The sequence below is a fragment of the Trichoderma reesei genome (genome assembly GCF_000167675.1).
Source record: "Trichoderma reesei QM6a unplaced genomic scaffold TRIREscaffold_11, whole genome shotgun sequence".
Taxonomy (NCBI): domain Eukaryota; kingdom Fungi; phylum Ascomycota; class Sordariomycetes; order Hypocreales; family Hypocreaceae; genus Trichoderma; species Trichoderma reesei.
Window position 1 is genome coordinate 751602 of NW_006711158.1, and position 15719 is coordinate 767320.

The window sequence follows — 15719 nt, forward strand, 5'->3', positions numbered from 1 at the left end:
AGTACCTACTACCTACCTACCTAGGTACCTTACCTTAGGTACCTAGTTACAGGTCCTCGCGTTAGTACGTCGAGAGGTATTGGAAGTTAGATATGGGGACTCGAGTCAATTCTATTGCAATGTCGAGCTGGGCAGCGCGAATATCTTGAGGTCGCTGTGCATGGAGACGGGCTCTTATTCGTATTCGAGGTATGGAGTAGCTCATCTTCGAAGCTGTGATGAATCGGTGGAGACGCCCTTCCATGCTGTTCAGTCACCTCTAGCAGTACTCAGGCACGGTATCTATTCTACCTAGCATTTCAACGGTTGACATGCCCGGTTCTTTGCTGCTTCTCTTAGCTGATTGGGCAATTCCATGTGTTACATACAAGTGATTCAATTTTTTCTTGCAAACAGCCTTGGCCGCCGACAAAGCAGAAAAAGGGACGCGATCCAGCTCAACAATCGCAAACATGTTGAGATTTTTTGTGGTGAAGCGAATCCGAAACGGTGCAAGCGGATAATATGAGCGCCACGCGGGCCAGCCCCCACAGTTGCGATGGACGGTGGGGGGGGGCAGCAGAGGCCACTTCTTGGGGACTCTGTAATATGAGAGGAATACTATGTATGTCGATGCTTTTTCGAGGGATGAGGAAGAGATTTCTTGTATTTTTATCTTTCAAAGCTGCCGAGTCTATTGGCATGTCCTGGGCAGGTAGCGAGACGCCGTGAGTGAATAATTGTTCATACGGGCTCGTCGTACTCGGGAAGTGTCTGGTGATACGAATTTCGGACTTGGGACGTACAGCTACTACCACCTACCTTGAGGTAAGCACATGTGAATGCTGCATGGGCTGGCTGAGACACACGAAAACGTGTAGGAGGGTGGGAAGCTAAAGATATACTCGTAGGATGGGATGGATGGGTTGAGGCACGGTCGCCAGGGAAAGGGATGCTGTTGCTAATGTACTGTTATCGCCAAGTCTCATCTTTTGTTGGTGAGTGATGCTATGTATTCACCTCCAGATGCCCCCCCAGATAGGTATTCTGTTGCAGGCAGACCTGTAGATCCAGTAGACCACAGCCGACACGCTTCCTCTCTCTCTCTCTCTCGTCGTCTTCCAACTCCTCCCCAAAATTGCACGTGTAAATGGTCAATTCCGGCACAGTTCACAAGGGGCTGCTCGGACAATCACGGATGGCAGCCTCGCAAGCCCCCAGCCCAACCCAGTCCTCGGCCCGGTTCCTGTCCCCCTCCCCAACTTGGGAGACCCCGTGCTGACCTCCCTTGCTGTCGTTCCGAGGACCGCTTATCTGCCCGCTGTGCCTTGCTCTGCCTTGCTTCAAAACCTGGTCGCATCCCCTCCGATCCCGTTCAACAAGCTGCATCTTAGTCAGCGAGCTAAGCCTTATCGCGCGCAATCCGTCGCTCCTCTAAGGCAGCGAGTACGAGTAATAGTACAAGTACAGGTTGCTCTGGCCAACGCCCTCGACTGAACCCCCCCTTTTCCTCCCTCCTTCTCTCTCTCTCTCTCTCTCTCTCTCCTCTCTCTTCAACAACTTTCCAACCTCACTCTCCCCTCCTTTCCACACGCCTTGCGAAGAAGCACCCTATTCCCTTGGTCAGGGCCCCCTATAGCACAACTTCCAGAAGCCATGGTCGCCGCCGCCGCTATCGAAGCCCCCGTCGCGGGCAACAAGCTTGAGAAGAAGCCCATCAAGTTCTCCAACTTGCTGCTCGGCGCCGGTCTCAACATGTTCGAGGTCACCACCCTGGGCCAGCCCCTCGAGGTCGTCAAGACCACCATGGCTGCCAACCGTGGCGACGGCTTCTCGACGGCTCTGGCCCGCATCTGGGGTCGAGGAGGCGTTCTCGGCTGTAAGTCAACCCGACAACTTCATCTGGGGTGTGCAGATTGCCCCATTGGAGCGCTGAACTCGGCTAATCATTGTTTTCTTGGTGTTCTTGCTCGACAGTCTACCAAGGTCTCATTCCCTGGGCCTGGATCGAGGCTTCCACCAAGGGCGCGGTGCTGCTCTTCGTCGCCTCCGAAGCCGAGTACTACGCTCGCTACATGGGTGCTTCTGAGTTTGGCGGTGGCATTCTTGGCGGCATCACCGGCGGTGTCGCCCAGGCCTATGCCACCATGGGCTTCTGTACCTGCATGAAGACGGTCGAAATCACCCAGCACAAGCTGGCCGCCGCCGGTGTCAAGCCCCCGTCTACCTTCCAGACCTTCATGGGCATTTACCGCAAGGAGGGCATCCGCGGCATCAACAAGGGTGTCAACGCCGTCGCCATCCGGCAGATGACCAACTGGGGCTCCCGCTTCGGCCTCAGCCGCCTGGCCGAGGGCTGGATCCGCTCGGCCACGGGCAAGGAGAAGAGCGACAAGCTCTCCGCCGGAGAAAAGGTCCTCGCCAGCGCTCTCGGCGGTGGTCTCAGTGCCTGGAACCAGCCCATTGAGGTCATCCGCGTCGAGATGCAGAGCAAGAAGGACGACCCCAACCGACCCAAGAAGATGACGGTCGGCAACACTTTCCGCTACATTTACTCGAACAATGGTATCAAGGGTCTTTACCGGGGTGTTACTCCTCGAATTGGTCTCGGCGTTTGGCAGACGATTTGCATGGTTGCTGTTGGCGATATGTGCGTTTTCCCCCACCTGCCATTCTTACCCCATCCTGGCCGAAGATCACCATTACGATATAGCTTTGCTAACAATGTATGTTTCTACAGGGCTAAAACTTACGTGGAGAAATTGACCGGCGACAAGGTCACGGCTAAGCATTAGACGGCGTTTGGGTCAGGGCTCATGATTTGGCATGACGGTTCAAAAATTGGGTTCTAATTTACGCGCGAACGATGAAATGACGGCGGTGGGAATAATTGCCAACGGCGGAGCTCGAGACTGCGTTTCTCGAGTCTCTGACCGGTTTTCTTTCTTTCTCTTTCTATTCCAATCTTCCTCAACGAGGAGACCATCAAGCCTTTTCTCCTGGAAGACTTTTTTATCAAGATGTACACGCGTGTGTTGCTATTGTATGCACCGCTTTTTCTTATTATAGATCTACTCTAGAGGGATATCTGCTGAGTGGAGGTGAATGACACGCATGGCCATTCCTGCAACATGATGTCCATTGTTCAATGCTTCTTTCACATGCCGTCTGCCAAGAAGGGGACTATGCATTCCTTTGTCTTACCTACTTGTACTCATCCGTGACTGAAGCCGAGGCAAGCCCACATATTACCCAGGTAGGTAATTTTCCCTTTTGCGTTTCATGGGATAACATCGTCCAACCGGCTCGGTCGACGGAGACGCGGTCGGACGCCGGAGGGAAGCACCGAGTTTGACCTCTAGCAGTAGCCCGGGGATATTGTCTCCATACGGATCCAGGATGAAGAGAAAGATGAGACTGTATTACTACATGCCTCGGCTCTTTGAAATGGTTCTTATTGTGGGGTTTTTAGAATCGACTTTGTTGTTTGATTTGCGGCATGTGAAAAGCTGGGGGTGGACATTTCGGGTGAAGGGATGGGCGAGGCTGGTTTGTGGGTTCGTGGATCGTTGGAGGGGCCCCGGATTTTTTCTTGTTTTGGCAGCTTTCTGGATGTGTGAGATGGAAGAGGCTCCTTGGCTCAAAACGGGTGTTGTGGATTAGTCACTGGGATGGTTTGTGATAGTAGCTTGGTTGGTGAGGTTTTGTGTGAAGGAAGACTATGTTTGTTTTTCTGGATTTGCTTGCTAAATTGAGTAAGTATCATGATGACTCGTTTATATGGAAGAATTTGGCGATGTGGAGGTTACTCTCAGATTTTGGTACGCTGGAGGCTGCGATGAAGCCCTGAGAATCGATTCCGTTTAGTCTGAAAACAAAATATGCTTGCTTCAAGACTGGTATGAATTTGGTAGAGGGAAGCTTTAAGGCTGAGTATCTGGAGCGCAAACAAGATCTCAGAGTATGTAAGTCGAGGGCAGACAAAGGGGTATAGTACTAGCAGGATGTTGTATCAGACTTGGCTTTGACGACAACATCAGGCATGGGGCAAAAAATGCTGCTTAATCAGTGGTAAGTGTCTATTACATTGTAGTCGGGCCTTACGTAAGGGAGTCTCGGAGCTGAAGAGAGATCCGAACCTCTCGTTGATGTAGGGCAAACTGATTTGAATTGGTCGCTTGTTGGTGGCGCCTTGGAGGAGTTATTGGTGAATCGCAACAGCGCTTGAGCCACAAAGGTGGCGATGGTGGATGATTTGTGATTTGATTTGTGGCAGTGCAGAACAGACCTTGTGTGGCTGAGCCTGTACAGTTGGATGCTGGAGGTCATGGAAGCATCTAGGGTCGAGGCTCTGTCACCGTCTTGTTTGTATGAGGTATATGTCCATGTAATTCCAGCAGTATTCCATTGCCCTGAGCTCCCTCAACCGGATCGCCGGCACGCCAAATCCATGCATGCAGTCCCGTGGAATTCGTGCATGCACTTCGTACGTGGTCCGCTGCGCCTCGCATTTCCCACCTGTAGCGGGCTTCCATGAGCCTCTGGCCACTGCTACAGCGGATCCCGTTTAGGGGATTTGCATTGACGGGACCCTCTGGGGATTGACGAGGTGCAAGCCTTGGCGAGCATCACGCATGGTTGCGGATATATATAAGCGGGAGCTGAGTGTGTAGGAGACGTCTAGAGCTGGATTATTGTCATTGTTTGTCAATTTGATTCAAGCCGTGGTCGGTAACAGCAAGCCATCGTCTCTGTACATACCATTTCGCCATCTGGGCTGTTGTGTTAGCAAGGGTCGTCATACGCTAATAACACCACCCCTCCTCCTCTGACAACTACCCAACGCCAACTTCCCCCTCCTCTGCCTCTGCCTCTCCCTCTCTTCTCAACCTCTCTACAGAATCAAACGACTCAATCACCTACAGTGCACACCATCATTATCTCATGGCCGACTACGCACCTCCTTCAGGGCCTCCGCCGCCCAAAGCGCCCGAGGTTCCTGCCGGCTGGGTCGCCCGCTGGAACGAGCAATACAAAGAATGGTACGTCGGCTCGATTCAAAACCAAGATGCCATCTCCCCCCCCCCCTCGACGCAACGATCACTCACGTCTCCTCAATGACAGGTTCTACGTAAACATCTACACAAAAAAGTCCCAATGGGACAAGCCCACCAGCCCCGTCTACCCTGACAACGAAGCGCCGCCCTCCGAACCCCCGCCAGGCTACGACGGCCACAACGCCCCCCACGTCTCCGATACCAAGAAGAACCCCTACGGCGACCACCACAGCAGCGACTTTGCCGGCTCATCGTCACGGCAGGCCCAGGAGGAGGAGGACGCCCGTCTGGCCGCCCAGATGCAGGCCGAAGAAGACGCCCGAGCCCGAGCCCGCGGCAGCAGCTCTCAGCAGCCTCCCGGATACGGATACAGCGGAGGCGCCGCCGACTCGTACCGCCAGCAGAGCACCAGCCCGTATCCTCCCCCACAGAGCAGCCCGTACGGAACGCCCCAGCCCCAGCAGCAGCAGCAGCAACAACAGCAAAGGGGTGGGGGTCTCCTGGGCAAGCTCGCAGGCAAGCTCGCTGGTGGCTCCCACGGCGGCTCTCACGGTGCCTCGCCCGGAGGCTTCCCCGGTGCGCCTGGCGCGGGTGGCTACTCGGGCTATGGACCGCCTCCAAATCAGGGATACGGTGCCCCGGGATACGGGAACCCGAGCCCCGGATACGGAGGCGCGCCCGGTGCCTACGGTGGCGGGTATGCTCCCGGATACGGAGCTCCGGCACAGGGATATGGCCAGCCTGCCTATTACCAGCAACAGGTCCCAAAGAAGAGCAGCGGTCTGGGAGGGGCAGGGCTGGGCCTTGCGGGAGGCGCTGCGCTTGGTCTCGGCGCTGGTGTCGTGGGTGGTCTGTTGGTGGATGATGCCATTGACCACTTTGAGGACCAAGGATATCAGGAGGGCTACCGTACGTTAACCCCCCCGCACAACCGAATTGATCAGGCATTGAGTCAATACTAACGGATACTGAAATAGAGGACGGCTTTGACGATGGTGGAGACTTCGATGGCGGCGACTTTTAAGCAGTGTCTACCAAGCTGCATGTTTGTCGTTATGCATTGCGATGATGCGTGGCTAGAGTGAAAGAGCTGTGCGGGGTGGTAATCTGACTGATTGATGGACTGGTTCTCAGTGCGCTTTCGAAGACAAAGACTTGATTTCGTCGTTGTTTGAATATAATTAGGAGGACGGCGTTGCGGAGTAAATGCCAATCACACGAAGCTGATGATACACAATATGAAGGAGCCGTAAGGCTTTCCCATCTGCATTGCTAAGCCAGGAAAATTGACTCATGAACATGGCTGCCACAATCTCTTCCCATCCCATCGCCCTCTTTTCCCAATACAAGGTCCCTGCCGAATCACCGTCTCACCTCTTCACACCCTCCTTCTTGCCCGAGCCAGCCAGGTACGCGGCCATGTCAAAGTTGCCAAGGGGATTCTGGCCGCCCTGGGCGTTTGCCATGATGGCGTTCATGGGGCTCTCCTTTTGACGCTCTTCGAATTCGGCGCGCAGCTCGGGGTCCACTGCCATGATGTCAGTCATTCTACCACACACAGAAGACGTAGATTACTCGTAGAGCAAGAAAGGACAGAGGGGTGTTATAGAAAATGAGACTTACTGTTTTCCATCAAGTAGGGCATGCCAAAGACAATGCCCATCGTAACCAGACCCATCAGAATCATGGGATTCTTGAAGATGCTCAACACCGAAACTATTATTCACCACCAAAGTTAGTCACCCCACGCACATTGTCAAACTACCTAGTGATAGATATACTACAACAGCTTGCAGGAAGGAAAGGAAACTCACACTTGGCCCTCTCCATGAAGAAAATCTTGGGCCCCGCCGCCTTGACGGCAAGGCTCCTGGTCGCGCCCTCGCTCCGGACGGGCACCTCCTCGCCTTTGTTCCCCCACTCGTTGCCGCGATACGTCTCCCACGCCTTGACCTCGCCGCCGGCGCCGACGTCGACGCGCAGCGGGAGGAAGTTGTCCGTCGGGCAGTGCACGTCGAGGAGGTACGAGTCGGCCGAGACGTTGTGGAAGTCGAAGGTGTTGACGGCGGATAAGGGGGCGCTGAGGCGCTTGTGCAGGCTGGAGAGCGTGGCGTGGGTGCTGGATGGGAGGAGGAACGGGTTTGGCTTCGGCGGGAGGGAGATGCTGAGGGTGAGGTGCGTCTGGGCGGCGGCGAGGGTCGCCGTTAGGAGGAGGAGGAGCAGGTTCATGGCTGGCGGGCGGGCGGACGGGCGGGCTTTGAGCCTCTGAGTGTTGTGGTGGTTCGGATGGGGACGATTGCGGGAGGTTGTGAGGATGGGCTGGTGGTGATTTACAGCTATGGTGGTGAGGTCGGTGGATGTGGCTGATGGCGGATGATGTATGTGGCTTAGTGCTGCTTTTTGCTGAGAAGCTGTGAGCTGGGCGCCACAATAAAGTACCGTCACTGACATCAACCTGGAATCTCCATGTCCAACGTGCTATATCATTCATTCTCTACCTAGATGATTTATACTTCTCTGATTGGAGTCTGAAGGATGGGATTGAGCTGTCATGAGTCTTCGGTTCCCTGAGATGCTACAATCCCCTCCGCTCCGGGGCTCCCTCTGCCCAGCATCGTCAGCGTCTCATCCCTGCTCCTCGAATTGCTCAGCCTAAACACCACAGGCCTTGGCATCTCCCTCGAGGATCTGGATACGCCATCATCCGTAAACCCAAGCTCACTCAGTCCATCCAGCTCGCCAGCCTCGTCCACTGCAACCGGCGGTGGATCTGCCTCAAAGACAGCTTCAATATCACCATGCGGGTTGAAGCCAGTGAAGCGCCACCGGAGCAACTGATTCGACTTGACCCCTCGTTTTGACTCGCCAGTTTTGAATAAGTTGCGCTCATACAAGCTGATGAGCAAGAGCACGGGAAAGTTGAGCACCCGGACGATGGCGACATGGACGCTGTGAAAGCTGCGTGCCGAGACGAGGAGCTTCAGGGGCAGCATGAAGAAGAGCGCCAATACGTTGGACGGGGGCGGATAGGCAAAGATGGCATCGCTCCTCACGCACTCAAACGTGAGCACCGCTCGGCGGAACTGAATCTCGGCGGCTTCGGCGGCCACGATGCGCGAAAAGGTGTTGGTCAGCACGGCGACCAGAATCGTCAGGAACAGCGTGTTGCCCAGGAACGCAAAGGCCACGATGAGGGCTGGGCCAAGGACGACATGGAACTGCACGCTCTCCTGGATGCCGGTGCCGTCCAGCCCAAACCAGATCCAAAGGAGCCATTTCGCAACCGTGTACCACTCGGGCTCCGGTCCTTGCCCTGCCGTCAGGAGCCACTGCAGTGCCAGGAAGAAGCCTCCCACGCACCACAGGGTGAGGAACGTCAACACCAGAAAGTCCTTCATCATGGCGTGCAGCGAGATGAAGACGATGTTGTCCGGCATCAGACTGAAGGCGACACGCGTGAGCAGTACCGGTGCCGCAACGCACAATATATGCAGCCCCGCGGAGCCTGTGCCGCCTGTTGTGCCCTGAGCAACGGGAACCCAGACGTCATACAGTCGCGCAAAGAGATAGGCGCAGAAGATGATGGTGAAGGTCACGTCCAAGAAGGACCACGTCTTTTGGGAGTGGACCGCCCAGCCATGCTCGATGATGGCGGCAAACTCGTCCAGCATCCAGCCCAGCGTGTATACGACGAACAGGCTTTCATACAGCTTCAGAGGCCTTGAGTTGCCTCGGTTCACCATTGTCAAGACGTACAGCCCCAGAAGCACCATGAACTGCATCGACTCGAGCAAGTTCCTCCACCTGGGCACAATCAGGCGATAGTGGTTCAGCAGCGGCGCCTTGCGAGGGTCATACAGCGACACGGGATGGTGCTTGTAATGGTCAGGCAGGATGTCCACGAAGGAGATGGGCGTGTATACCACCTGGCCCTCGTACACGGCGTTGACGACGCGCAGACACGCCGGCGAGCTCATGAGAGCCTTGCTCTCCGAGAGAATGGCCAGCTCCAGCGCCGTGAGCTTCCTCTCGTTGCCGCCGCGCCGCTGCACCGGCCAATGCGTGTACCTGCCGGCCAGGGCGACGTCTTCGGGGGCTCCCGAGAAGGGGTCGAAGCCCTGCACAAGGGCGTTGGCCAGCCGCAGCAGGCCGGCGGCGCCCGCCTTGTCGGGGTGGTTGTGCTCGTGCAACTTGCGCAGGATCTTGGTGGCGACGATTTCGCAGAGGGTAGCCCGGGCGCGGCTCACGCTTTGGTGCTTGGCGGCGGTTTGCTCTCTGAGGAACTGGAGGCGGTTTGCGAGGAGGCAGTATACTAGACCTCGTTCATGTGAGCCATGTGTTTGAGCCTCGTGGAAACGCGCTCCGAGCTTCGGTATAGAGACACAAAATCACAAGAGGCTGACATTGGCACCGTTCGACAGAGCGCACACAAGGAGGTTGCGATGATATGGCACGAAGCAGAGAGGGGGGTTCAGGCGAGCAAACCTATGGACATGTCGTCGGGGTCATATAGCCTGTCGACCAAAGGACGGACGACGAGCGTGTTGATTCGAGGGCTCGTTAGCTGTTCCAACGTATATGGATCCTCTGTGGCCCTTGTGAGTTGTTGCAACCTCATATCGTTAGATGAGACTACATGTAACTTACCAATGCTGGCGATGACAAGAGCTCTCACACTGCACTTTCATACTGGACAATCAGCGCACCCCTTTTACAGATGACGGTAAAGCCGGCTCAAGCAGAAGAGACCATTGGAGACAAAGAATGGCGAAAGGAGAAAGAGAATACACAATGTTTCTGATTTGCTTGGACTGGGGAGGAGTGTTTCTTTCGAACCGGAACTCACCGATGGATCGTTGTAAAGACATCCGGAGGCTCCAGTGCTTCGTCCTCGTCAGCAAAGAGACGTTCGTCCACCTCTTCGCCAGTATGCATGGTAGCCTCCGTGTCATCATCGACTTGACGCATCCCCGTGCCCGAAGCATCGTCACTCGCAAGGGTGTAACTCATGATCCTAACAATTTCAGAGGCAAAAATGTTCAGTCAAGTGTGAAGAAGAAGAAGAAGAAGAAGGCGAGAGGTTGTTAGGGTAGAATATCACTGTATTGATTCTATACGACTGGATATATGTGCACTCGATCGGGCAAGCGGCTTGCTTTGTGAAGGGAGGCCTCATGCTTACAAGAAAGCTTTTGTGAGGGAAATTTACACACCGGTAGAGACCGACAATTACCGGACCAATTGGAAAACACTTGGGAAAGGAAAAGAGAGAGGAAAACATACTTTTGATGGATTGTCACTCTCTGGGAATTGGGGGGGATTTGGATGTATGAGTGATTTACATGGATGTAAGAATGTCGGTAGCTTGTGGCTTGTGGTGGCAGTTGGTTCAAGGGCTTACATATATGCATAGTGGTTTGCCCGGTGCTTAAAAGTTGAAGCATGATGACGATGAGGTGCCACAAGACGGATTCTATGCGGAAGGATGATGGCATATGCAGGATATGCTGGGGGTAAAAGAAAGGGTTACTTTGAAGCTTTCTATATTCAATCAATTCGGGAATCGCTCTGCCGCTCGGCAAGCCGCCTGATGCAGGACAGACCTCCGCTAAATGCATGGTGTAGACATGCCCATCAGGGCATATATACGTATTCACACACAAAGTATGGACATGAGCAGAGCGCAGTGTGTTTCTGCTCCCGGAACGGCGCCGCCTCCTGTCTTTCTCTTTGTCTCCAAGGTATCATTGCTCTCTCTCCTCCGCAGCGCCAGCCAAGATGCGGGCCATCGTACGCTATGCAGCCGAACCCCTGATCGCAAGAAAAGGTTGCGGATCTGTCTGTTTCGTCGCCGCCTCATCACTTACACAAAGAGGCAACCCAAGTCCCCGTCCTTAATTGGCGAGACCAGCGGCCTTGAATGACTGCTCAAAGTCGGCAATGATGTCGTCAATGTGCTCGGTACCGACAGAGATTCGGATAAGGTCCTGGACGAGCCCAGGTCAGCAGACAATACTTTCAAACAAAGAACAAAGCATGCCGTGATCGCCTACCTCGGTGACACCGGAGCTGATTCTCTCGTCCTCGCTCAGCTGCTCGTGAGTGGTCGTCCAGGGGCTATAGTATCGCTGTCAGCATTTCTCCTCTGCTCATCATCATCAGGGGGGCAAGGGCTCGGTTCAACAACTCACTGAATGGCCAGAGTCTTGGAATCGCCAACATTGGCAAGGTTGGTGATGATCTTGAAGCCATCGACGACCTTGCTGCCCGCAGAGCCGCCGCCCTTAACGCCGAAGCTCAGGACGCCGCCAAAGCCCCTCTTGAGGTACTTCTTGGCCGTCTCATGGTAAGGGTGGCTCTCCAGGCCCGGGTACGAGACCCAGGACACATGGGGGCTCTTCTCCAAGTGCCTCGCCAGGGCGAGCGCGTTCTGCGCGTGCCGCTCCGCGCGGAGGCTCAGCGTCTCGACGCCCAGGATGAGCTGCTGGGCGGCAAAGGGGTTGAGGGTGGCGCCAATGTCGCGCAGGAGCTCGACGCGGGCGCGGACGATGAAGGAGACGGGGCCAAACGTCTCCCAGAACTTGAGCCCGTGGTAGCCCTCGGCCGGCTCGATGAACTGGGGGAACCGCTTGCCGTTCTTGCCCCAGTCAAACTTGCCCGAGTCGACAATGACGCCGCCGATGGTCGTTCCGTGGCCGCCGATCCATTTGGTGGCCGAGTGGACAACGATGTCGGCGCCGTGGTCGATGGGGCGGACAAAGTAGCCGCCGGCACCAAAGGTGTTGTCGACCTTTTGGATTATCGAATGTCAGTCTCTGGGATTGATGCTGCTGCTGCTGCTGTTGCTGCACGAGGTATCAAGATGCGTCAACTTACAACGAGGGGAACGCCCTTGTCGTGGGCAACCTTGGCAATGGCCTCGAGGTCGGGCACGTTGTACCGCGGGTTGCCGATGCTCTCGACGTAGACGGCCTTGGTCCTGTCGTCGATGGCGGCGGCAATGTCCTCGGCCTTGTCGCCGTTGACAAACTTGGTGGTGATGCCGAAGCGCTTGAACGTCACCTTGAACTGGTTGTAGGTGCCGCCGTAGAGGTTCGACGTGGAGACGATGTTGTCGCCGGCCTCGGCGAGGGCTGTGATGGCGAGGAACTGGGCGCCCTGGCCGGACGAGGTGGCCAGCGCGGCGACGCCGCCTTCCAGGGCAGCTATCCGCTTCTCGAAGACATCGACGGTGGGCTATAAAGGGGGGATGGTTATCAGATGAGCTTTATGGTCGATAGTTTGGCAGGTAATAGAACTGGTGTATGGTGTTTGGTTTACTCACGTTGCCGATACGGCTGTAGATGTTGCCCTCTTCCTTGAGGCCAAAGAGTCTGGCGCCGTGGGCAGAGTCGTTGAAGGCGAAGCTCTGTGAAGGCGGAAACTTGATTAGTATTCCTGTTGCTTCGCGGAGGAGTTGACGCAGCTGTGCTGCGGGATAGTAGGTTCATGTTAATTTCAATCTTACAGTAGTGGCGTAGATGGGAACAGCTCGGGCGTTGGTTGCCTTGTCGGGAGTGTGTCTAGAAGATGGAAATCAAAGAGATTAGCAACTTCATGTTGTTGGCTGTCAATGACCTTGTCTCTTGCAATTGATGCCCTTTTGTGCGTCATCTCAGAAGAGACACAGGAACTCAGAAGCTTGTAAGACGAAGCAGCAATTGCCGATTGCCCCCCGCGCTCCTGTGAACCGAGTTGTAGTGAGAAATTGACGTCCAAAACTTACCCCGCGTGAAGCTGAAGAGTCTCAAAGTTGGTGCTGAGCTTGTCCGCCATATTTGCAAGTTGTAAGAATTGGATATAGAAAAACACGAAGAAGAAGATAGCTCGATAAGAAGCTGACGGGGAGAGACAAGGACAGAGATTGAACCGAGAATAAAGGAAAAAAGAGACAGGAACTCGGTTCAAGCAAAACACGAGGGAACCGCGGGTCGACTCTGTTATTTATATATCATGCTTTCAGGCTAACAAAAAAGTCGGCGCAACTCGTCTGTGACATTCAGTGTGTCTGCCGATTGACGGCCAGGTAAGGTACCTTAGGGGTCCAGCCAGGTCCTGGACCAGCCACATTGCTGACGCTACATGATGTTGGGGAGATCTACTGCCGAGTCCTACTGCCTAGTCTCCAGCAATCTGCCAAAATATAACATAAAATACAGTCATAAAGTAGCGGGATAGCTGAAAGATTCCCTTTTTGTCTGGGTGAGTTGAGAGCCTCCCACGTCCAAGGGTGGGGTTGAGTTCGCTTCCTAACCCCCCCCCTTGATAGTCTGTCGAGCACGCCATCGCCCAGTTCTCGCGTCATTTGGGAGCGTTCTTTTCTGAATGGCTGCTTGTATGTATGTAGTTTGGAGGGGTAATCATAAGTTGTAGGTGATGGGAATCCTAACCGCGTCTGACCCCTCATTACGCTTGATTTTGTTTGTCTGGCCGATTTCGCTGGAGCTCTTTGTGGTGACTTCGGATGGCTTGGTATGGGAAAGACGAGTAAATACTGTAGTAACATGAAGCTGCGTTCAAGGGTTACCTCAAATTGTTGCACCAAGCCAGAGTATGCTGTTCAAGTAAGTATGTTGAAAACAGCAGAAATAATCGTCTTCTCATACAGACGCTCTCATAGTTGTAATGGCAATTCCTTGTCTCGGCAACAGCAAGGGTAGAGCAACAGTCGTCTCCAGTGACCAAGTGAGCCAAAAACCAGGAAGATGTAAATCCTCTTTGCTCCCCCTTTCAGCCAATGGCCCACGACGATCGAGAATTGCACAGAAATAGCCCCGATTGCCTCTTTCAGCCAAACAGGAAAATAATCGAGAACCGCTATAAACCACTCGGCGGACCCAAACCGGAGCGCGGCTGGGGAAACTGGCTGCAAGTGACGGGTGTGGAGAGAGCTGCAGTATGTACATGTATGTAGGTAACATCGAATCAAGCACATTTGCAGCCTTGCGGTTGCGTGAGCGAAGGCTACCTTGACACTATTATTGCGTACATGAACCATTTCTGTTCGTGATTGGATATTTGCATGTACGATGACAGGTCCCTGGATCTGCCCGCATGTATGATGACCAGATCTGACACTCGTTCACATTGAGGATGCTACATAGTGGTCATTGAGCCATGAGACAGTGTGCATCCATCAACAGTGAATCAAATCTTCGCCCATCATCATACCAAGTCCCTTACTTGACGAGGCTTGCGAATTACCACACTTGGATTGCCATTAAACCGTCTCACCAGTCAAAGCCACAGTTTCGCAAGAGCCCTTGTGTTCGCAATTCCAACGTGATAGTTGCTGGCCTTTCATCCCCCTGCTAACCTCGACAGGTATTCCAGCCTCACGTTCACAGCTCCAGATCTCGGACGCCTCGCCTCGAACTCGGCCACTTCGTCCGCCGCCCGCCCCTAACAAACAGATTCCTCGCTGCGAAAATGGCCGAGCCCATCCACAAGCCGAACTGCGCCGCTGCCAGGACGGCCGCGCCACGACCTGCCATGCACACGGAGCCGTCACAGAAGGCCAAGTCGCCCAGACAGACGGCCACGGCAATGAAGCCGGCAAAGTAAAAGATGCAGTTGGCGATTTCGATGCATAGCGATGCTGTCGGATGGGTGGCTTTCGGGGCGAAGCGTGGCGCCAATTCGAGGTATAAAAGGGAGGAGAGGGCGAAGATGGGGCAGAAGAGGAGGAAGCCGATGGAGGGCGGCGTTGACAGGTGGGAGCCCCTGAGATGCCAGTTGATGACTGCAATCGTTCGTGTGTCAGTCGAGGGGGACGACAGCTCAAAGGGTGGGCGCTTTGGAAGTGCCAGTCAGTGCATGTTGAGGGCCTTACCATATGCTGCCAGGGCGATGCTGGCAGCAGCCATGAGGCCCTGAATGGCCCGAAAGCAGAGGATGAGCATCCGTGACATGGCCAAGACGTTGCGCGAAGAAGAAGAAAGTGCGGAGAAGTCACGAGAGAGAGGACGGGACGTGTCAAGGAGAAAGTTGACGTGGAGTTTCATTCTTTCTCTGGGCCGAGTCTACAAAGTCGTACGAGGAATAATAAGGTAGTCTACACTGCATCTGCATGTCTGAGACATATAGAAAACAGGGGAAAGGGAGACGGGAAGAAGGGCTCGTTAATGGCGTGTTGACAGTCGACTGACGGCATGGCGCGTCGATAAGGGATGTATGAAGGAGTTTCGTCTTTGGAGATGCGAGACTCTTTCGCTCGACTCAGCATCTCGAGGCTCCATCGTGGTGTTTTCGTACATGTAGTAGTGGAGAAGAAGCCTTGGAACGGTACATAATAATGAGCCTGCGTCGATGTTACCTGTAGTTGCAGTAGAGCTGCTCGGTTCACACCATGCTCTCTCGTACTCTGTATGCGTTGCGACATGGTATCAAAGGTTTGAAGCATGCCCAGCTGTAGGAGCTCACGTATGAAAACCCATTGCTTGATTGTGATTTATTCCATTCCCTCATTTTGTCTCGTCTCACTCAACAAGACCCGCTTACCTAATGCATAAGCAGTTGACGATGGCCTCGGCTCTTTGAATCTGGGGGACAACGCGGGGGAAGCAAAGATGCGGAGAAGCCACTATATCGAACAAGATGAGGTACCGCTAAGAAGTTCATACCTACCTAGTGCTGGTCCACGTC

General features: G+C 54.4%; 6 protein-coding genes across 6 annotated transcripts; 2 read left to right on the top strand and 4 right to left on the bottom strand.

Annotated features, from left to right (window-relative positions):
• The first annotated feature begins 1377 nt into the window (after positions 1-1377).
• Positions 1378-3026, top strand: TRIREDRAFT_78765 (uncharacterized protein). The gene is made up of 3 exons (XM_006965961.1): positions 1378-1858; positions 1957-2629; positions 2720-3026. The coding sequence occupies exons 1-3, from the start codon at positions 1636-1638 to the stop codon at positions 2772-2774; spliced, it is 951 nt and encodes a 316-aa protein (XP_006966023.1). The 5' UTR covers positions 1378-1635; the 3' UTR covers positions 2775-3026.
• Positions 3027-4735: 1709 nt separating this feature from the next.
• On the top strand, positions 4736-6205 carry TRIREDRAFT_122299 (uncharacterized protein). The gene is made up of 3 exons (XM_006965962.1): positions 4736-5021; positions 5104-5945; positions 6014-6205. Exons 1-3 carry the CDS (start codon positions 4924-4926, stop codon positions 6058-6060), a joined length of 987 nt encoding a protein of 328 aa, XP_006966024.1. The 5' UTR covers positions 4736-4923; the 3' UTR covers positions 6061-6205.
• A 136-nt stretch (positions 6206-6341) lies between these two features.
• Positions 6342-7305, bottom strand: TRIREDRAFT_78768 (uncharacterized protein). The gene is made up of 3 exons (XM_006966092.1): positions 6851-7305; positions 6660-6752; positions 6342-6564 (listed from the first exon to the last, which is right to left on the bottom strand). Exons 1-3 carry the CDS (start codon positions 7263-7265, stop codon positions 6407-6409), a joined length of 666 nt encoding a protein of 221 aa, XP_006966154.1. The 5' UTR covers positions 7266-7305; the 3' UTR covers positions 6342-6406.
• Positions 7306-7585: 280 nt separating this feature from the next.
• TRIREDRAFT_63125 (uncharacterized protein) lies at positions 7586-9654 on the bottom strand (the record flags this gene model as incomplete). Its single annotated transcript, XM_006966093.1, has 2 exons — positions 7586-9348; positions 9522-9654. The coding sequence occupies 2 exons, from the start codon at positions 9652-9654 to the stop codon at positions 7586-7588; spliced, it is 1896 nt and encodes a 631-aa protein (XP_006966155.1).
• Positions 9655-10930: 1276 nt separating this feature from the next.
• On the bottom strand, positions 10931-12851 carry TRIREDRAFT_122301 (O-acetylhomoserine sulfhydrylase; the record flags this gene model as incomplete). The annotated part of the gene is made up of 7 exons (XM_006966094.1): positions 10931-11023; positions 11090-11153; positions 11228-11826; positions 11913-12272; positions 12361-12444; positions 12544-12598; positions 12802-12851. 7 exons carry the CDS (start codon positions 12849-12851, stop codon positions 10931-10933), a joined length of 1305 nt encoding a protein of 434 aa, XP_006966156.1.
• Positions 12852-14416: 1565 nt separating this feature from the next.
• Positions 14417-14986, bottom strand: TRIREDRAFT_108261 (uncharacterized protein; the record flags this gene model as incomplete). Its single annotated transcript, XM_006966095.1, has 2 exons — positions 14417-14817; positions 14908-14986. The coding sequence occupies 2 exons, from the start codon at positions 14984-14986 to the stop codon at positions 14417-14419; spliced, it is 480 nt and encodes a 159-aa protein (XP_006966157.1).
• Between the last annotated feature and the right edge of the window lie 733 nt (positions 14987-15719).